Source organism: Anguilla anguilla, chromosome 1 (genome assembly GCF_013347855.1).
Source record: "Anguilla anguilla isolate fAngAng1 chromosome 1, fAngAng1.pri, whole genome shotgun sequence".
Classification (NCBI taxonomy): domain Eukaryota; kingdom Metazoa; phylum Chordata; class Actinopteri; order Anguilliformes; family Anguillidae; genus Anguilla; species Anguilla anguilla.
The window spans coordinates 37,605,120-37,628,319 of NC_049201.1; the positions used below are offsets into that span (position 1 = coordinate 37,605,120).

The 23,200-nt window shown below is 37.8% G+C and overlaps 1 protein-coding gene across 1 annotated transcript; it reads left to right on the plus strand.

Annotated features, from left to right (window-relative positions):
• Positions 1-18,148: 18,148 nt before the first annotated feature.
• foxg1a (forkhead box G1a) lies at positions 18,149-20,875 on the plus strand. The gene has a single exon (XM_035406038.1). The coding sequence runs from the start codon at positions 18,623-18,625 to the stop codon at positions 19,901-19,903; it is 1,281 nt and encodes a 426-aa protein (XP_035261929.1). The 5' UTR covers positions 18,149-18,622; the 3' UTR covers positions 19,904-20,875.
• The last annotated feature ends 2,325 nt before the right edge of the window (positions 20,876-23,200 follow it).

Below are 23,200 nucleotides of genomic sequence, written 5' to 3' on the forward strand. Positions count from 1 at the left end.
GGACGGATCACTGCAAATCAATGCAAACTCATTCTGAGTGATCAGCTTTATCCTATGAATCAACAGTTCTACCCTGGTGGAAGTGGTCTCTTCCAGAATGACAATGACCCCATCCACAAGGCACGAGGGGTCACTTAATGGTATGATGAATATGAAAATGATGTGAATTACATGCTATGGCCATCGCAGTCACCAGATCTCAACCCAACTGAATACCTGTGGGAGATTGTGGACGGACTTCTCTCCACCACCATCAGAAAAACACCAAATGAGGGAATATCTTTTGGAAGAATGGTGTTACATTTCTCCAATTGAGTTCCAGAGACTTGTAGAATCTATGTTGAGGAGCCTTGAAGCAGTTCTGGTGGCTCATGGTGGCCCAACACGTTTCTAAGACACATTATGTTGGTTTTGCCTTTAATTTGTCTCCTGTCTGTATCTGCACCTTTGTCGCATCTTGGATTGTAGCCATTTTGGAAATGCTATTAGCCATGCTTGCAGTTGTTTTTAGGGGTACATTGGCCCTATTGTTTATGATTTGACTTTTATAATTATTTTTATTATCATTAGGGGTCCAAGCACGAAGTGCTGGAACCCTATTTTATTTGTAGGAGTTATTATTATATCTTCTGATGTTTCGCTCATTTCTGGAAAGTATACTTGTCAGGGTTCTGTGTCTTTCTGTGTTGTTTCTCTGTTGGGCTGCCAGATGGCGGCACCTCGGTTTTGTGTTCTGTTAATTGTTTTATTGGTTCGCGTTATCTAATTATTAGTTGCGTTTTGTCTCATGTTCCCCTCCCTCTCTGTGGCTTGATTGTTCATCGTGCCCTCCTGTGTCTCGTCTGCGTCTTTCTATTTAAGTCTCCCTCTCCCCAGCTCAGGTGCTGGAATCTTTTGGTTTGCTTTGTCTGGTTTGTACCTGGTTTGCTACCTGCTTGTTTGTTCCTGTTTCTGCCCGTTTTTCCTGTTTACCTGTTGTTTGCCTGCCTGTGCCCTGCCTGCCCTGTTTTCCTTCGTTTTTGGGTTTTTGTATTTTTTGTTTTTTGTAAATTGTTTGAAGATTTTCGTTGTTTGTAAGTTTCGCCCTGCAAGTCCCTTTGTTCCCTGTTAGTTTATTATAGTCTTGTTTTCCCCAGTTTTGGACTTTCTGTTTTACTCTGCGTTTGGGTCCATTCCCGCACACACGCCTGACAATAATAACTAATGAGAACTTTCTACAAACTTGCACAGTGGTTAAAGGTTGTGTGCTCTGTAGCAGGAGCAATTTTGGCACCAATTGGACAGTTGGTGGCACTATAGCACTCAATTTAAAATACAAACTTTTGTAAGGCCATGAGGGGAGCTGTAGTGGAAGGCCGGTATTTTCCATTCTGGTGGCTCCACCCCCTTCTAATTTCCAGCTCTGCCCCCTTGTTAAACCCACCTGAAAACCATGCTACCTAATCATGCTCAGTATAAGTAGGAGCCCATATAGCTGTGAAGGTGTGGGAGTTTGTTTTGTGAAAAGACTGCGTGAGTGTTACAGATATTGTGTTGGGACCTGTGAATTACCTCTTTTCTGTCTGAGTGCCCGATTACCTTTTGACCCATTTTCTGTGTGAGGAACTGAACCGTGTACCGAACTGTGCTTGTTTTTTGACCATTCTTTTGTCTACAATTTGTCTTGTCGGTAAGCAGCTTAGCTGCCCGACTTTATACAGGGCCCAAAAGACCCGTCTAGTTAGGCTCACTTGGAGCTAGCATTTGGTTTGTATTTTGCTTGTTTTCAAAATAAAAGTCCCGGTTACGTTGACCGAGACTACCATATCCGTTGTGTTGGTGTTAAATTATTGCACCCATCACCCCTCCCTGGTGGCGCCTCCTATCGTTGGGTTACACTTTGAAAGGGCATAAATCCTGCCCCATTTAGTATAGTGGGATGAAACCAGTCAATCAATGCCTCCCCTCACACTGAAAAACTTTGCCACCCTGACTGAAAAGATGTGTCAGGCAGATTTTCATTTTGAATAAATCAAAAATGCTTAAAAGACATATCCTCCTTTAAACTTTGATTAATTTGCATGGCACTTGGCATTTACTGTTATCTTCAGAAATTATATAAACAAAGTCCCTACAGGGACACAAAAATGTACCTGTAGGAAGCCATTGAATGTATATGCGGGCACTGCTTTTTACAAAACGACTAATAAATCCCAAAAGATTTGACATAAAGAGATGAAACTTGGTAGGTTAATTGAAGGCTCAGTCCTGAGGACAGCAACAAAGAATTGGCCTGATTCAGCCACATGGTGCTGCTAGAAGGGCTCAACAATTTCTAAAAATGAAAAAATTCACTTAAATTCACTGTTTTCATGTAGGTATTTCAAACCTGCTACCCTGACTAATCTTGTAAGTATGAATGTATCTATGTATGATCTATGTATGTATAGTCACCACAATTTTTATTTTGGAATTTTGATTGATCATATGTCACTTTTCTGACTTTCACGTGATTGATTCACTCGCAGATTGCCAAATGGATAGATGGTACCTCTAAACCATTACTCAGCAAATGTTGTGCCCATATAACAGTCAACCTGGTTTGTAACATGGACTACATAAGACACTACAATAGTCCTACAGTTCAGGCCAAAAGTTTACATACACGTAGGCTAAAGATGTTCAAACTCAATTTCACAACTCCACACATTTCATGTCACCATACCCTAGTTGACTTAACACAAGAAATGTATCTACTTTATTTCCATAAGAGGTCATTTCAAAATAATAGCTAAGAGACAGATTTATTTCAGCTTTTATGTACTATATCAGATTTTCGATGGGTCAAAAGTTTACATACACTTTGCTAGTCTTTGGTGCCATTACCTTTTAATTGCTTAACTTGAATCAAATGCTTGGGGTAGCCTTCCACAAGCTTCTCACAGTACTTTGCTGGAATTTTTGCCCATTCCTCCTGACAGTACCGGTGTGACTCCAGTTGTGGGCCTCCTTGCTGGGACATGCTTTTTCAGTTCAGTCCACACATTTTCTAAGGGATTCAGGTCAGGGCTTTGTGATGGCCACTCCAATACTTTCATTTAGTTGTCTTTAAGCCATTTTGTTACAAATTTGTAGGAATGCTTAAGATCACTGTACTGTTGCAACCAAATTTTAACTTTCTAGCTGATGTCTTCAGGTGTTGCTTCAGTATTTCTAGATAATCCTCCTTCCTTATGATGCTATCTGTTTTCTTGAAGTGCACCAGTTCCCTTTTCTGCAAAACACCCCCACAAAATGATGCTGCCTCCCACATGCTTTACAGTTGGAATGGTGTTCTTCGGATTGACAGCCTTACCCTTTTTCCTTCATACATAGCACTGCTATGCTTCTGCTAATCTCTTTAAGAGTCAAGATGAGACCTTGTGATAGTTTCAATAAATACGTACAGTCCCCCCCAAAAGTATTGGAACAGCAACGCCAATTCCTTTGTTTTTGCTATACACTGAAGACAATTGAGTTTGAGGTCAAAAGATGTACATGAGATGACAGATCCGAATTTCATTAAACAACATATCACCTTTTGTATCAGACAACCCAATTTTTAGGTGAGCAAAATTATTGGAACATGTGACTGACAGGTGTTTCTTGTTTCCCAGATGTGTCCTGTTAGATTGATTGGTTAAACAATAAATAGTTCTGAATATCTACTCTTGGTTTTAGCCTTGGGCTTTGCCTGTGAAGACTGCATTTGTGTTATAAAAGATAAACTAACATGAAGACCAGAGAGCTGTCTTTGGGGAAAAAAGCAAGCCATTTTGAAACTTAGAAAAGAGGGGAAATCGACCATGGCTGCGTTTCCGAGTTTCGATGTACCTTAACGTTTTACGAAGGTTCTTAAGGTATACCTTCTTAAGGGAAACCGCTTTTTTACGACTGTTTCCCAGACTATACCTTAAGGCAACTGTTAAGGGACAACTTAAAGGTACATCGTAAGTTGGAGCTGGCCTTCACTGTGGTGCTGAAAAGTTTATCAATCGATGCCAAGCGAATCGATTGTCTCACTTGTAAAGGCTTGTGAATGACGTTTTAATATTACACGTGTTGTCATAATCATTTTACATCAATCTAATGTTGCAGAAGAGGAAGCTATGCCTACTAGAGATTATCTGCTAATATCTTTAAGAGTCCGTTAAGACGAGACCTTGTGATAGTTTCAATAAATATGTACATATAGGCTACAATGGATAAAATAAAACGCATCAATCGGGACATATAAGCCATAGTCTGGGACTTCGTGGAAGCCCAGGGAAAAGGATATAGGCTACATATGGGTGAATTATTTTGTTCTTATTGAAACAAAGGTCTAATGTTAATTTGTTTTTGTCACACAACATATAGGCAACTGTAGCAGCATATCACTGCACTGCACTGATTCCCGCGAACTTTTCTCTGCAATGCAAAAATGATCGTAGATGAAAGGCAAAAGCGCGTCTGTGGAAATTGATCATGATGAATTATATACCGGGTGCCTTATGAATAGGTCTACCTGTTAAAGTGATTTGTTCATCCACCTTAATTTGCTGTTGGAGAATCTTAAGTTTAACCAAGAATATCATTATTGGGTTGTTTACCGAAAATCGTAAAACAACATGGTAAGAAAAATGTTCCGTAATGTTGATATTTACCCAGTGCTATTTTGTTTTATATAGGAGGTGTGAGCTAAAGGAAGGGGATGTAGATCATTTGGCTAGGTTTGTCCATTATGAGCCACTGTACCTGTATGTGTGTTTATGGCTAGGCCAATCAACGTGCTCTAGTTCGGTCATGCAAGTAGACTCACTCAATGTTGTTTTTGCACACACGGGTTTTATATTCATAATAAACCAGCGTTTTGTTCCAAGTCAGTGTGATCATCGACTCACACACAAACGAACTAATTTCTACAGGGTATGCAGTCAGAAAAGCCATATCCTAAGTTAGCGCCACTACGTATAAATTTAAAAAAACTTTTTTTTTTCTTTTCACAAATTGGATTATTATCATGGATAGGCCCTATACTTAATTACCATCATGATGGGGATAGACAGGTAAAACGACAACATTCTCACGACGTGCTATGCACAGACACGTTGATTGTATTATTACTTTTCGTAAAGTAAATATTAAACTCATTTTCGCATGCCGATGTGCTACTAGATGCGCACTGTAGTACAACTGTCGATTTGAAAAGCAAAATGTTGGCATAATAAGGCTAAAACTGTGACAGGATGAGCGGAGCACATCGCTAAGGGACAGTTTACGAGTGCCTCAGACCACCCTTTTAAAGGTATACCTTTCAGAAGATAGCCTATACCTTAGCTAAGGAGGTGCTGGGAAACAGCTCGAGACCTAAAGGAAGACCTTAAAGTATACCTTACGATGCACGTAGTCGCTAAGGAGACTCTGGGAAACGCAGCCCAGATTGTTAATATTTGCAATATTTGATAATCTGATATGGTTAACCATTAATATTACACATTTTAACTACTCATTAAAATTAAGAATTATTTGCTAATAATTGGACCGGAAGCTGATTACAGCTGCAGCAATACAAGCTGAATACAGCTGCAGCAATACAGAGGCTATAGAGAAGGGTATGAACTAAGACACAATGACATTACATTACATTTATTTGGCAGAAGCTTTCATCCAAAACAGCGTACAATAAGTGCATACCGAAGGTCATTGGAACAACTACAAAACACAAGTCTGATAAGGTACAATACTCATTTTGTAACAGTTATTCATAGCCATGAACACATTAAGTCTAGTTCACACAGTAAACATTACTCTCTGAGCTAACCCATGCTAAGTTAATCTAGGAGGCTACAACATCAAGATAATGATACAGAGTACAACATAAGTGCTAGATGGAGGTACATGTAATATGAAAATGGCACAGGAGGTACATGTGTAACATGAAAGTGCTATAGGAACAAAGTAGAGGGATTGAAGTGATAAAAATTATCCCAGATTAGGAGTCCCCCACAGAGTGGTGATAGTTAGTCCAGGTACAGTCAGAAAAGATGCATCTCCAGACCACGGTGGACGATGGACAATGACTGGGTGGTTCATAGATAAACAGGGAGTTCATTCCACCATTGGTGAGCTATAGGGTGGAGAAGCTCCGTGGTAGGGACAAGTGAGAACCATTCACCCAAATGACAAATTAATTTGCTGTCATTAATGATTGTCAGTTACGCTATATGACCAAAAGTATTTGGACACTCTTGGTCCAGGGCTATTTTTCATGGTTTGAGCTAGGCCCCTTAGTTCCAGTGAAGGAAAATCTGAATGCTGTAGCACATATCACATTCTAGACAATTCTGTGTGCTCCAACATTTTGGGGAATTCCCTTTCCTGTTTCAGCATCACAGTGCCCACAGGCACACTGTGAGGTCTATACAGAAATGAAACTTGACTGGCCGGCACAGAGCTCTGACCTTAACACCATCCGACACCTTTTGGATCAATTGCAAAGCCAACTGCATGCCAGGCCTAATTACCGAAACAGTGCCAGTCTTCTCTAATGATCTTCTGGCTGAATTGAAGCAAATCCCTGCAGAAATGCTCCAACATCTGGTATAAAGCCTTCCCAGAAGAGTAGACAATGTTATAGCAGCAAATTGTGGACTAACCCCATATTAATGGCCATCATTTTGGATGAGATGTTAGATGTCAGGTGTCCACATACTTTTGGCCATGTAGTGTATCAGTACACCTATGATTAATTATTTTGCATTGTCTTGTTTTCTTGCTTAATTGATTCTGCAAGGACATTGAATCCTGGCCTGTCAGGGAGGGGACTTGCTCTGGCGTTCAGATGGGACAGAGGTGGATGAAGAACTTCAAAGCCACACATTCATTGTTTTAATGGAAGGGGAGTGTTGGGAGGAGAGGAAGCGGGATCCAGATAACAAAAAGCAACTGGAACACAGGAAATTTGCAAAATAGGTTGATGAAATTGGCAAAATAGGTGGTGGTCTGTGTAATTTCCCAAGGCATGTTCATAATGACATACAGCAACAAAAGATAGGCCACCTGCACTAAGGAGAACCGTGACCCAACTGCTATACTGAAAGCCCAGATTTTGACTTCACTTCAACAATGAAGTTGTCGTTACTTATTTTATTTTATTTTATGTTTTAGAGGAAATCATTACCATTAAGTGGTTTGCAATATTCAGGTGAAATAGTGTAGTAATTATGTTACTCAGAGATTACTCAATATAATATGTTTCGCCTAACAACACTAGGTACTGGCTTCTAACTGGTGAGTGAGGAGTTACCGCAAACTGTACAAACAGAGGTTGGTTAACAGTATACATTAAGCTTAAAATAATCGAAATAGTGATTAAGATTAATTAAATGCACTATTAGGAATTTTACTTGTTTTGTCAGCAGTATTATTGTATTGTGAATGATACTTTACTGTTGGTTCTTTAGATTTACAATAGGTTTTGAGTGAATTTTTAAGGCTCATGAAATATTTCAGCAAACATCATTTACTGTGATACAAAATGCACTTATGTTCCATTTGTGCAAACTGGACCGATCAGCTTGCACTAACATTAATGCATTTTTTTGTTTATGATTTTTTAAATTGTTTTTTTGCTGACGACAGCCAGTTGAAAGTGAAATTGATCATCCAATTTTGTAGATGTTTTACTTATTTACAAGAATATTGTAGCATTGGGGCCCACCATAGTGACAGCCTAACTGCTCCACAGAAGTCCAGTGGTATCGGGTGTCCACACAATTTTCTAGTAAAGTCAACTAATCCAGGATTACAGTGTAGTAAGTGGCCAAGTGCCTAAAATGTGACAACCCTAGAACATCTACACCAGCAGTGGATGACAGTGGAAGGGAAACCTGAGGTGAAATCATAGTAAATTGCATATGAATTATGTTTTCATGTGGATTGTGGGTGGAAGTAAAGTATAATGGGTAGGGAACTGGCCTTGTAGCCTGAAGGTCACAGGTTTGATTCCAGGGTGAGACAGTGCCGTTGTACCCCTGAGCAAGGTACTTAACCTGCATTGCTTCAGTATATATCCAGCTGTATAAATTGTTGCAATGTAAATGCTATGTAAAAAGTTGTGTAAGTTGCTCTGGATAAGAACATCTGTGAAAATGCCTGTAATGTAATGTACTTACAGCTTCTATTTTCCAAGAGTTTGAGATCACACGTCCTTTTTCTTCTAAATAAGGTGATGTGCACAAGGCTGTAATAATAATACATTAAGATATGCTCAAAATGCCCCCCCCCCCAAAAAAAAAAGGGGGTTATTTATTTCCTAAAAAAATAATACCAAACATAATCCCTTGCTAATAATGTAAGCTGAGTGTTTGGTGGGTCACAAATTTAGCAAGAGCACTATCAAATTTGTTGTTCAGAAATGTATGCAGTAGTCATAATATAGAGATAAGAAACAAGAAAATATTGATAGAGGTAATTCATCCAAAATTAAACGATTCTTTCTTTACTATGAAAGTAATCTCATGACCAAAGGAAACCGGAAGCTGTGCTTTAGATAGTCAATAACAACAGTCAAATTTGCCCAACCCCCTCAAGTCAAACAAAACACAACTACTTGGTGATAATTTTGGCAGGACATGCAGATATAATGGACTTTGGAAACACAAAGCTGGGATGCAAATTTATCTACTATCATTGGCTATATCAACATAGCCAGCAGTCATGCCACAATGCACCCTGCTCCTACCGAATGGCTGAAACTAAGCACGTGTGACTTTGTTAGTACTTGGATGGGAGACCACCTGGTAGAACTAAGTTGTGGCTGGAAGTGGTGTTGGTGGGCCAGCAGTGGGCAACCTTCCCTCAGGTCAAATAAACCCCAATGCCTCAGTTCAGTGAGGGGGATACTGTGCTGTTGGAAACGCCATCTTTTGGATGAGACTTTAAACCTGACTTATTGTGATCATTCAAAGACTCCATTGACACTTGTTGCAAAGATAAGGGGGGGTTCCCAGGTGTTCTGGCCAAACTCCCAACCTGACTCTCTTGAACTTGCCACCTAATCATTCCCTGATTTAATTGGCTAAAGATTTTTCTCTCCCTCTCCACCTTAGCTAATGTGTGGCGAGCGTTCTGGTGCAAAATAGCTACCGTGCAACACCGTTCCCACTCATCACTGTAAAGCACTTTGAGAATTTGGAAAAGTGCTATATAAATGCAATGATTCAGTCATTCATTCAAACCTGAAGTTCTGATTACTAGCCTTTGTTTCAAGATTACATTAAGTCCCTTGGTCATACCAAGGAGATCTGGCATTGTTTTATTACAGTGATGCATGTTATAAGAGGACATCATTCAGAGTTTTTAACTAAACGCATTGACCAGGATAAACGCGTCCACGTGTTTAAAAAGTGTTACAGCGAATAACCATGTTCTTGTGTTTAAAATCTAAACACCGTGACGTGTTTTAATTTACATTAGAAATGCCGAAACGCTTCTGTTAAAAACTTAAACATTTACAGTGTAGCTGGCATAAAATATTGCATTAAAACGCTTCCATAATCAGTCCATGTTACACCACGCCGGAATCAGGACAAGCAATAGCACTCCTACCTCTCACACGGAACACACCTTTAAGAAATCAGTAAGCACGTGATGGCGCCAAAGTACTGCCGGCAGTCAGAGAAGTCCTTATTTTCATGCCCCCGAGAAATGTGGAGAGAAAATATCTCTTTTCTGTGGTTTGCCTCCGATGAGACAAAGATAATTTTTCAGAGTATTCATCAGAATCTTTGAAAATGTACAATTGGATGAGTATTGCGTTATGCATTAGTCACAATGGTCACAATATGACACATTTCTGAGAAAATAGTTTAAATGGCAAGATCGATACGTTTTTGAGATGTGAAGAGTGCTAAATACAAATAAAATTAACATGAATTAATTTCGTTGTATTAACGATTACGTAACCGTGTTTCAGTGAACTTCACCAGCAATGAAAGTGAGTAGGCCTACATCGAACATAAAATGGTGAACAATTTAAATCTTTACCAATAGGCCTTCTACTGAAATGATAGCCTATGAAAGGGTTTGTATAATTTCCTGGATTAAAACCTTTCTATTTTAAATTACGTAAGCATGCGTTAACTAATAGGCGACTTTCAAACTTTAAAGCCTACTAATACCACCATCACAACCACCTCCACCACTAGGCTACTACTAACAACAACAGCAACAATAATAAACCGTCAATACCACGCAGAATTGAACAATGTACACATAACAGTAGTAGCCGACTGGTAGCCTAGTTGTAGTGACAGTAGTAGCCTAATAATAATAATAATAATAATAATAATAATAATAATATACTGCCAGTAGGCTACTACAGTTAGTCTGTGTATATTCTTCTCTGCGCGTGTTAGGCGTAAACCTGTAATACGTTTTTAAAGATTCTTCTTTTTATTTTCGTCTACAAACTGTATTTTCCTTTTGTTCAGCTTGAAAAAATAAAAGAAATGTCCTCAAAATTCTATTTATTAGTTTGATAAATGTATTTGTTTGTTCACATGCATTTTTATCACTCCTTCGCATTGAAAGCAGGACAGTTAAACGTAAATAACATACAGGCGTTTCATTAAAGAAAAATTGGATCTCACGCACACCTTTTATTCATTTCTACAGTTGATGTGTTAAAATCGTAATGTGGAGAAGCATCATTCGACTTTAAGGGACGTTGGTCTACTGCTGAAATTGTATATTTACTTAAAACAGCAGAAGTGTGGTATTTTAAAGTGTCGTGGCTCTGTCTCTAAATTTATTAGATTTTTTAAAACTATAACATTTAATTTAATAATTAAATTTAGGCCTAATTTTCTTTTTCCTTTTTCTATTTAATCTTTTAATTTGCACCGAAACATTTTATATGTGGAATCCAGTTTGATACACTTCACAGACACAAAGAGGATTAGTATGACTGTATTTTAGGCTTTGAGTGTAATTGGCATTGTCTGCATGTAGCACAGAGAGCACTGTCAGTGCCTGAGTTAGTAACGTGAGAACACGTGGTGGCGCTGAAGTTCTGCAACAGTGGAAAAGCTTTCAGCGTTATGTGTAGTAAGATTAATCAGTGGGGGCAAAATACTTGTCGAACAGAAACGTTTTAAATACAGCAAACATCATAAATAAAACAATGTCCACAAGGGATAAGATTATTTAGAATATAATTAAAATTTAATGTAGGCATATATGTTTAATAATTTCTCAGAACGTTGTGTAGTCGAAAGAAAATACATTAAACTAAATTTAACCGATTCACATACATACCGCAAATGTTAATATCTAATAAAAGTATAATTTGTGTTTTTTTTTTTTTCAGAAACCTCGGTGCGTTTTGGAAGCATTTAATGCTGAAAAAATAGAAAATTAAAGGTATCTGTTGATGATCCTATAGTTTACAGTCAACTTTTCAAAAATCCCATGTTTTCAAAATGTGTTTAAAATGTTAACTACCTTTTTTCCCCCTCGGGCACATGAGAATGATTCCTTGTAACCGACTGATACTGAACTGGAAAAATATATGTGTGAAAATGTTTTCTCTTATCACAACTCATGTGACCTGGAATTTAAATGACAAGCCACGCATATGCGCGTACTGTGGAAATACATAAGCTAAAGTTTTAAATGAACAAGACTGATTCGTTGCTTTGAGAGGTCTAATCAAGCTTCCTCTTTTTTTTAATCCTTGGATTTTGAACTCGACAGTTATGCGATACATTACATCATACTAAATGGTACAACTACGAATTATTACTTCATATCCTTATCTTTCTTTAACGTCCATGTGAGGAAAAAAACTAAATTCAACAGTTTTTAGATTTTGCTAATTTACTCAGAAACTATTTAGCCTAGGACTATGAAATTTTGCTTCATCGCTTAGGTATGTCAGTAGTATTTACCTGTTTTAATTACGTTCATAATTTAATCGAGTGAGATGGAATTTAACCCAAAGTACAAGCAGTCCGATGATACATTCATACGACATAATCTGTTTAATTGTAACAGAGGAGAGGAATAATAACAGTAAATTAAAGCATTAGAATGCGTATGGATGCTTTTTCTGCACATACTAATGTTAATTAAGGAAACACATTTCCTGTGATAACGTGAGGCCAGACACATCCTTTATGCAACTTCGTAAGTTACCGCCAAGTGAGCTGTGGTAACGTCCAAATCAATGAGGGAAGCTGCTTTTGTTTGTTTTTTAACCCCAGGTAAGCTTTTACAAAACAAATAACCTATACAAACCAATTTGGTGCGTGCTTATTATAAATGCCTGTGACCAGGTGGCTGTTTCTTTTCTATCAATCTCTTGGAGCATCCAGGAGATGCTATGTCAGCACAGCAAGCAAATTAGGTGAACACACTAAACATTAGACACTGAACTTAAAAAGTCAAACACGTTGATGAGTACAATTAATTTATTTAACAAATATTAAAATATTAAACACCATTTAAAATTCCTAAGATCTACCCAAAACGGCACTACATGAAGATGATTTTCAACATCATCTAGTATCCCTAATCTCCAAATCCAAAGCTTTCCCATGATCTCCCTGGGTAACAATCCTCTCATTTTCTCTTTAGATAGCATTCTGTAAACATATAGCAGCAAAAAAAAAAAAAAAACGAAGTTTGTTAAAACAACTCAGAGACGGCATAATTGTAACAACTGTTACATGTATACAGACGGGGACATCATGTTTTTTGCTCAACTAGCGAACAATACCCGCTAAAATTGACTCAGAAAAGCATTTCCAGGACAGATGACTACTTTAAATTATGTATGATTTGATTTGTTTTTAATAAACATAAAACCTTATATCCGAAAATTACTTCCGGAACACATGTTTACTTACCTCACACAAAAACAGTTTTTAGAAATTATTCCCACAAAGGTTGTGTTATTTTGGCACGCGGTACACAATTGAAATTGCTCCTGTATAAATCCGAAATGGCTACTGTAGCAGCAGTATACGAAAACTTTTACCGCGTTACATTTATAGCGACTCTCTTCAACGTTGCACATAAAAGGACACTAGCTCCCATCCAGTATATGGAAATACTGTTACATATCGTGATTTAAAATCACATAAAAAGGAGCATGACTGCTATGACATAGTTTTGAACGTTGTCTAGTTAACAGTGTATTATTTATCCTATCTCTTCCGGTTGTTTAGTTTAGCTTTTCACTCTATTTTGCAACCATTACAGAGGAAATAGTGTTATCTGTTAGTGTTGAATTATTACTGTTAGAGCTGAATGAACACTGTGCATTTTACTTTGTATGCAGTAAAATTAAGCTGGACCGTTTATTTATTTATTTATTTATTTTTTCCCACGGATATTAGCCTACCAGAATTTGATGTCAATTTAAAGTTATATTTAAGGTAAATTTTGGAAACAAATTGTGCCCACTGCCTCACACACTGCACCAGTTCAAGGCCCATTTTGGCTGCGTGTGCAACGCGCGCTCCCACAGACCAGTCGAAATTGAATACATATTTAGGTATGATCCGTTTTTTTCAGTGGCTTAGTTTTATAAGCTAAGTGTGAAAAATCATAAATAGTGTTTATCAAAGGACGCTTCTTTTAAAATAATACGTAATCAATAACAGGTGATTAACAAACAAAACCTGCTGACATTCCTAGGACGCAATTTGAATCTGTTTCGATTTCACCTTCGTTGGTCACTGGTGTTAGGTTCCGTGTACTTATTCGTGAGTGATAAGCACCAGCATTGGATTCTCAAAAGTAGTAGGTCACCACAATATGCCTGTGGGGGTCTCCGTCGGTGAAAAGGGTCCCTTCAAGCTGTTGACATAATATCACTGCGCGTCGTGGGGCGACACTACGCGAGAGGGCGCTGTATGCGGAAAACTTCGGGACAGACTCCATTGACCAAGAGACTTGCGTCTGTCGCGTCTAAATCGCTTGCTTCCACTAGCATAGTTTTGTACCTATTCCAGTTATTGAATAAATAATGTATTTATACATATTATGTAGCGGTATTAAGCTTTATTGCAAACGGCAACAGATAACTGTGCTATAATGCAGTTAATTAATAAGGCGTTTTCCTAAAGGTTTACATTATTTCTTTCTGTTTTAACAAATTTTAGCTATCATCGTTTTGGAATGATGCTTTTTCGAAATATTATTATTTTAGGCACTGCAGGTACTGCAAATGGTTTTAGCCAATGATGTTTTCATTCACATTTTAATTTTAAGGGTTTAGGCTACGTACTGACGCACGTTCTCTCTCTCTCTCTCTCTCTCTCTCTCTCTCACACACACGCACACACGCACCCACGCACACACACACACACGCACACACACACACACAGTCTGTAACTTCATTCTGGAACATACCGTAAAAATGATCGCCTTCTGACCACCAACAGCCGCAAAGGGAACTCTAACCATGGTAACACTGTTCCATGTATATTGTTTTGCAGCGTTTTTGCAAGCCAGGACAAGCAGAGCGATTGAAACATTAGAGACAGGCACAAGCTCAGCAAGCGCTAATTAATCCTTCAAGCAATTAATATAATTATCTCCTGTTTAAAATACAAGACTATGGGCTGTGTGCAATACCGTAACAATATTTTTGTAACTTTTCACCACTTTCATGTTACCAGATTTAAGTTTCTGCCGAAAACATTCAACCGCACGCAGGCACGCACGCACACACACACACACACACACACACACAGAGAGAGAGAGAGAGAGAGAGAGAGAGAGAACTATAAACATGAATATTAAATATCCATGCGAATATTGTGCTCACACACGTATGCAATCGATGATTAGGGACAATAATGGGTACTGGAAATAGAGCGATACTTTCAAAGCTAAATGGCTGAGGGTCATATATATGTAATATATAACTTTTGGCTTTTTAGTTCATCCCATTCATATGTATGCATGTGTGTGTGTGTGTGTGTGTGTGTGTGTGTGAATGTATGACATGCTTATTATAGCACTAGTTTATACAATGGCTGTTCGAATGTGTAAGTCTATCTCTTAACCCATACTGCTGTTCATTTAGCCGTATTTAGATTCTGATCTGTGCTGCAGAACATCGGCTGATCTAGTAAATGTGAATATATACATTGCACCGTCATCTAAATGAATAAGATGAAATACCTTAAAAGAAGTGTTGGGAGGACAGAGTGAACATTGGAATGGGGATCTGCATTGGCATCCAATGTTTCCTGTACTATTGTGGAATAAGCAGCCTGGTTGACATGTTATGTCTGTTGTTGAGAGATGCTCAAGTGACAAGCCCGATTGCCTCGTATTTTAGTCATTGGAGTTCGTGATTTAATTTTAAGCTTCGTTCCTGAGTTCGAAGACACTCTGCAAACCTCGTCGTTCCAAATGAGTGACACGAAGCGGCTGCTTAAGTCGCATAACCTAGGCTACTATATACTTATAGTGATCAGATAGCGCGCTGAAACCTTTTGCATCGTACAATCATGGCCATAACTGATAATGACTAAATTATAATATTACAATCTTTGATTAGACACTCTGTCCCCAAGCATCAAGCACATAATTTTTTAGAATGAAAATAAAACATACAACATACCTAAAACTAATGAGGTCTGATATATTTAATGGCAAATGGCCGTGCTTTTCTGTCTATATAATATACTTATTTGTTTATTTATTTATTTTTCAGATGTTCACGGTTCCGCTGTAGGTCAATATCAGGGAGCGTTCTGGGCGAAGAGCACCCCCGACCTTTGTTCCTTATATTTAGTTTCAGTTTCCCTGCAACCCTAAGTTTTCCTCAAGAAACCTAAACTATCTTGCCTTTAATTAATTAAAATATGGAAACAGTAAGAATGTACGTTATATGACATGTTTCATTATTTCATGAATGCATTTATGCATCCGTATAAAACAGTGACCATACTGATATTGAAGAGTTTATGCTGTTATCACTTTTGCAAAAGATAGAGCCATGTAATAAACACAAAATATTTTCGTGGGCTTCCAACGTATGAAGGTAGGTAGGTAGGTATACCTAGAAAATGAAACTATAAAGATTGGAAGTAAATGAAAATACAATCTAACCTAGACAATTTGGAAAGATAGCTAGTTATTAGGCAGTGTAGCTATATTTCCTAAAATCGCATTAATATTCATGTACATTATTATTATTTTTTTGGTTTGTATTATTTCACAGTAAGGTAATTTCCAATATGGCGATTTTAAACTATATATATATATATATATATATATATGTGTGTGTGTAAAGTGTTTAAACTCGTTATGTGTAGTATTTAGTATTTAAAGAAATACTTTTTTATTTTCAAAGTAAAAAAAGTGAAATACACGCGTACGTGTGTGAGTGAAAAGGAGAGAGGGCGAGATAGTACGCCGCCGGGCGCACATGCCCGTTTATGTTTGTTTGTTTTATTTTTGTTTGTTTGCTTTCTTGGCGAAGTGTGAGAATATAGTAACTGTTTACTTTTACTACGTTCAGTCAGTTAGGCTAAAAATGTACCTGTGTTGTGTCACTATCCCTTAAAAATTGAATTAAAAACAGAAAAATGTGTTTCCATGCAATTATTGGCACGACATATTGGTGAAGCTTTTATTTGAAAACAGCATTTTTTATTATGGTCAGCAAATTTTCTCTGAACCTCTTAATTTTCACTTTCAAATTGCAGTCTTAAGGTTCTCATTCATTAAATTCCACTTGAATAATACTGTGCTCTCAAACTGAGGCTGCATTTTATTTTGCTTAAGCATTATATGAAAGGGGTGTGGTTAATAGAGTATTACGTCAAAAATAAATCATAACAGTGTTCACAGACTTGGGATGAAGAAATTGGACCCTCTGTTTCCTGGGGCCTTCTTTGTCTGCGCAGAACTGCATTTAGGCTGATATTTGTAAACAATAACATAAAAGCTTACACAAAGTGACAGAAACTTAGCCAAAAAATAAAATAAAAAAATAACGGGAATAGTCGGGACTCCACTATTGTAACACCTGCTTTGTTTTCTGAGTTCTGCTCGAAAATGATGTTGGGTACGCGACACCCTTTTCGTTCTCCACACTACAATCCTTGCAGACACCACGCAGTCTCCCACACTCAGCAGAGCCTGTTTTATAACTACAGTCTGCACACACTGCTTCTGAATTTGTAACCCCATTCTGTGTAATAATCAACACTTTCCGTCTCGCCAATCGAAGTACAAATTGCGTGAGCACCACACCAGTAATGGTTAGATCATCCATTCTTCCGTTACGAGGAGTACCTCAGATGGAATCATAGTCTTTTTCCTTGAATAAAATATTCAATATATTTATTGAAAATGTATATACATATATATGTGTACATATGTATATACATATAATTTACTCGTTTTCCGCAGAAATGTGACATCAATTTCATGTTGGTGGACACTGCAAAAATAAAATATCCATCTCCTAATAAGCACCACATAATAATCTGTTTATTATTATTATTATTATTATTATTATTATTATTATCCACAAGAACGACTGAGGAGCGAGAAAACGCTATATTTACTTTGGGTGTTTTGTAACCTTCTTGATAAATTGGAATTTCACTTTAACAAAAAAATCAACAAACAACCATAATAGTTCTTAAACATTGAGGAGATCATTATTTGTTTTCATTTGCAATTTAGAAATTGAATCATCTTGTCATGTTCAATTGACATAGAGTTGGATATATTCTAGAACTCGTTTTAACTTAAATATAGACGTCTTTCATATAATGAAAAATTATTTGAGGTATATTCAGGTGTCACCTTGACACCATTGGCGCGTGCGGATTCCCTCAGTAGTATATATGAGCCTAAACAAGCCAGCGATTGCTAACGTGAGGCCTAAGAACCTTTAACACACACACACACACACACACACACATTAAATGCAAATTAGTGCACGAAGTCTTAAATACAGGGTCTATCCAAACAACTGTTTTGCGTAAATCGTATTGCAGTTCACTGGTAACATCTTTAATGCACTGTTACTTTATTAAAGAAATGTCACTACGGAGAAAATAGAAACGTCAGGATTCTATTTCCAAATATCTTTATTTATAAAAGTATACTGAAGACACAAAGTAATACCTCTCCTCTTCCACCACCTCAGCATCCCTCTTGTGTTTTTCCCGGGGAATGCAAACAAACTTTAAATAAGAAGATACATATTGAATCAGCAGAGTAAAATTATCCAAAACAGTAGAATGGCTGGAGGTGATGTGATCTATTTTCTTGCTTGGACTTGGAGCCGAGAATGAAAGCCTTTGTTGATGGGATGGGTACATTTTGCATTGCATTGGGGAACCTTGTGTATCCTTACGCGCTTGAACGGCTGCTAATATCTGCTCAATGATTGGCTAGAACGAAGGAAGACGCGTTAATACTTATGGTGTGTGGTTGGTTGTAGTCTAAAAGGGTTCAACCAATTTTTTTACAGCTTAGTGTCTGTGGCTCCGTAATTAATTGTAGCTAGCCGTCTCTTATCGACGTGTTTTTAAAGAATGAAGTAGTTGTTGTTTTTTATTAGAGGAGTTGCCAGCGTATGAGATTGAGATCCAACTGTGCTGCTGTTTGTTGCCATTTTACCTTACGTGTGATGTTGGATATGGGAGAACGGAAAGAAGTGAAAATGATTCCTAAATCATCGTTCAGTATAAACAGCCTTGTGCCCGAAGCTGTTCAAAGTGATAACCACCACAGATCAGCCCCCGATGAAGAGGAGAAGCTTCCTTTGCCAAACTCGGTTCAGGACGGAAAGTCGGAGAACATTTGCAGCAAAAGTGACAGTTCTCCAGAATCGACATGCGCGGACGAAAAAGAAAAACAGGAAGATAAAAAGGATTGCAAAGATGGGGACGGTGGAAAAGACGGGGAAAAGAAAAATGGCAAGTATGAAAAACCACCTTTCAGTTATAATGCCTTAATCATGATGGCTATCCGGCAGAGTCCGGAGAAGCGACTGACCTTGAATGGTATTTACGAGTTCATCATGAAAAATTTCCCCTATTATCGAGAGAACAAGCAGGGCTGGCAGAATTCCATCAGGCACAACCTCAGTCTAAACAAATGTTTTGTTAAAGTCCCACGGCATTACGATGACCCGGGTAAGGGCAACTACTGGATGCTTGACCCTTCGAGTGACGACGTGTTCATCGGTGGGACAACAGGGAAACTTCGCAGGAGATCGACCACCTCCAGGGCCAAGCTGGCTTTTAAACGGGGTGCGCGTCTCACTTCCACAGGACTGACATTCATGGATAGAGCTGGCTCCTTATACTGGCCAATGTCACCGTTTCTGTCGCTCCATCATCCGAGGGCGAGCAGCGCCTTGAGCTACAATGGGACATCATCGGCTTACCCCAGCCATCCGATGTCTTATAGTACTATGTTGACTCAAAACAGTTTGGGGAACAACCACTCTTTTCCTGCTTCGAATGGCCTAAGTGTGGACAGACTTGTGAATGGAGAAATTCCGTACGCCACTCACCACCTCACTGCTGCTGCCTTGGCCGCCTCTGTGCCATGTGGTCTATCTGTGCCCTGCTCTGGCACTTATTCTTTAAACCCTTGTTCAGTTAACCTTCTCGCGGGACAGACCAGTTACTTCTTTCCTCACGTTCCCCATCCATCAATGACTTCCCAGAGCAGCACTTCAATGACGGCGAGGGCAGCCTCTTCGTCCTCTCCACAGGCGCCATCGTCTCTCCCCTGTGAATCTATAAGATCCTCCCTGCCAACTTTCTCTTCAGGACTTTCCGGAGGACTTTCCGATTACTTCACACATCAGAATCAAGGGTCTACTTCAAATCCACTTATACACTAACTAACATCACAGGAGCAGACTGTAAGTGAACATTTTACACACATTTACATTGTAAAATATATAAAGCGAAGCTAAACAAAGAGAGAGAGAAAAAAGAACGCAGCCGAAGTACAGGTATTTTTTATTCCAATTCCCCATTTCTTTCTGTACACATGTCAAGTGTCGGGGTGGGGGTTAGGGTGTGTTTATTATTCCACTGTCAGCAACGTGCAATGTGTGAAGAAAACAACCGAAGACAAGATAAAACGTAGGTTTGGGAAAGGCAGTATAATTACAGTAGAATGTGTATTTAAATAGTGACTGCAGATTTACTTAATTTTAATATAAAATATCTACTACCATCACTTCAGCCACCACGTCTCCATGTTTGCAGTATTATCACGTACCATGAGTGCGCTGGTGGATTATGATTTTTTAAAAATTAAACACTAATTTTAATTGTTATTTTCAGATAAATATGTGTTTTAAAAGTACCGTAAAATACCCGTTCCCAATCCATGGCTCTTTGTTATTTTGTCCTTTTCCTATAGCCTAAATCAATACAAGTACGAAGCATTCCTTTAAATATTTTTTCTCATTATTGTTACTTTATAGACCAAAGAATGGTTTAGATTATCCTCGAATAGTCTAAGTATCGGCATATTCGAGTGTCTTCAGTATTCAACATCTGACAGTGCCGTTTCTGAAGGGGACAAAATCAATGAACGCCTTTAGTTTGTGTTGTGCATATTTTAATGTATGTGGCCACCACCAGGCCACATTCTTTTTTGTAATTAGTGAAATGTTAATACCTATTGTAATTATAGGTTAACTTTGCGAACGTGTAACCCGTGTTGAGTAAATGACTCATAAAATATTGAGTGATTGTTAATGTCGTCTTTAAATCTCATGATTGTGATATTGTGGTCTTATGCCCGTGTTTGTCGCTTAAACTGTTTACCGAACAAAATAAAACAATAGGTTACGTCCATTTATCATGAATATTTTGTCTTTTTTACAGCTGAAATAGAAAAGGCGGAATTCCGCCAATGGAAAATGATGCATGTATATGGAAACAAAATACGTTACTGCTAAAATCCGGGCCAGGGCCGAAGCCCAGGCCTTGAAATGTAAATTTACATTTTAGTTTATGTGCAAAATTGATCTTTTAAAACTCGCCGTTCTAAAAATCCTAAGAACTCACAAGATTTTTCTGCAGTGTCTAGTGTTATTTAACTATTTGTATGTTCCTGGTATAAACATGTGGAATTCAAAGAGAACACTGATCTGTATAGCATCAGTAGTCCAAATGGAAAACATGTTGTCATCTAAGTCTAGGTATAGATAATTGGTTAATGTTTATGTGTTGAATTAGGCTGTAGACTGTAGGTTAGAGACAATGTGCTCCAGAGATATTTGCTCCTGTGTGTTGTCTTAAATTTATGTTATTGTTATAATCATTTATTGGTACTGTTGCTGCTGCTGCTTCTTACTTCTACTACTACAAATAATAATAATAATAGTAATAATAATAATAATAATAATAATAATAATAATAATAATAATAACATGCAGTTACATCAGCATTATAGTCATCGCCGTAATTTCTTGGGCTACTATAATGACTACTTCAGTTGTATGTATGTATGTTGCCTTTTATACTATTCCGTTTGGCAACGAGACATAAGATTCCCATACAGAAATCCTTCATAGAAATTATATGCGTCATTATTACAATTCTGATTTTCATATATCTAACCGTGGACATTTCAATAGAATATAGCCTTTATATAACCTCTACATTGGTCTGGATGCTATTGGAAAACATTTTTGCCTTTAACTATAAAAGAACAATAGACTCTTCAGAAAATAAAAGAGATCAGGGGCGTCATTTTTCAACTCCGTTCAGCGAGTAATTTGCTCATTTCTTACTGAGGCATTGTAATAAATGTGTCCAAATGTAATGCAATAACCTCACTGCTGCTCACAATGGCCTTGTGGAACACTATCTCTCCTTTCAAGATGCTATCGTTCAAATGTTAAATGGGGTGACCACTGAAAAGACAAACACTGAATGTAGTAGGGTTATACCCTCAAAGAAAAATACATTTGAAGCGATACACATACGCATTTTGTGCTAAATAAATTTCTGTTTAGCAAAGTATAGGACAGTTTTCCCGTTTATAATCGAAATAATGTTTTCCTAATATGTTATCAAATTTCGAATGGCGTTTGAATTTATTTGCACATATCACATTCCGAGAAATTAGCACTGGACGTTGTATTTAAATTAATCACCAAAACGAAAAATAGTGATATGCGTTTAACAGCCACTGATACTGAAGCTAATAAAATGTGATGCTGTACATCTCATGACGATTTACTTTTTTTTTTTTTTTGCCAATTTATTTTTGGTTAAAATAGAATTGCGTAGGAAGAGCAAAACGAACATGCCTACCTTTTTCTTCGAATTGTTTAAATCGAAATCTTGAGCCTAAATATATATATAGTTTTTTTTCTGAAGAAACCGTGAATAGATTTTTGATTTACTTTTTTGTGGAATCATTTTACTTATTACATTTTAATTTCAGAATTAATTTGTGCATTTAAGCGCTGACCAATACCTATTTTACATATATATCTTTACATAATGGTATCCACTGAACCAGTGTGTGTGTGTGTGTGTGTGCGCGTGCGTGCGTGCGTGTACACACATACATACATGTGCAGACATACATACACACCTCGGTTGTGTTGATATCATGTCATTATATGCAAAATAGGTAATATTTTTGTTGGTGTACAATTAATGCTGAAATTAATCATCCACTGTTGTGTGTAATTTGAATAGGTTTATAACCCGCCTCATTTCCTACCTGCAGCCAATGCCAGACCCTCTGCGTGAATCACATGAACCTTGTTTCAGACAATACATACAATACATTTGGAAAAATGTGTTTAAGCAAATATCCACACTGCGTATTGGCATGAGGCGTTTTACGTGTATGCGCCTCAGATTTCCTGAAGTTTGAGACCGTGAAAACTTGTGTTCCTGTTGAAATTAATTTTCAATGAATGGATAGATGTTTCGAGTCCGTCCACATTGGAAGAATGATAGGGGGAGGGTGTGGTTCATACTCAGACCTCAAGCAGAATGTGTCAACCACCGTAGCTATAGACCCTGAATGAAACTTTCTTTCCTAAATTTCCTCGCGGAAATCTTTTGCCAAGGTTTGAGCAGTAGCAATAGCCAACACAATCTAATGAGGAATTTACTTTAGCATTACTTCTCCCTTCACGATTCCAGTCCAAGTTACC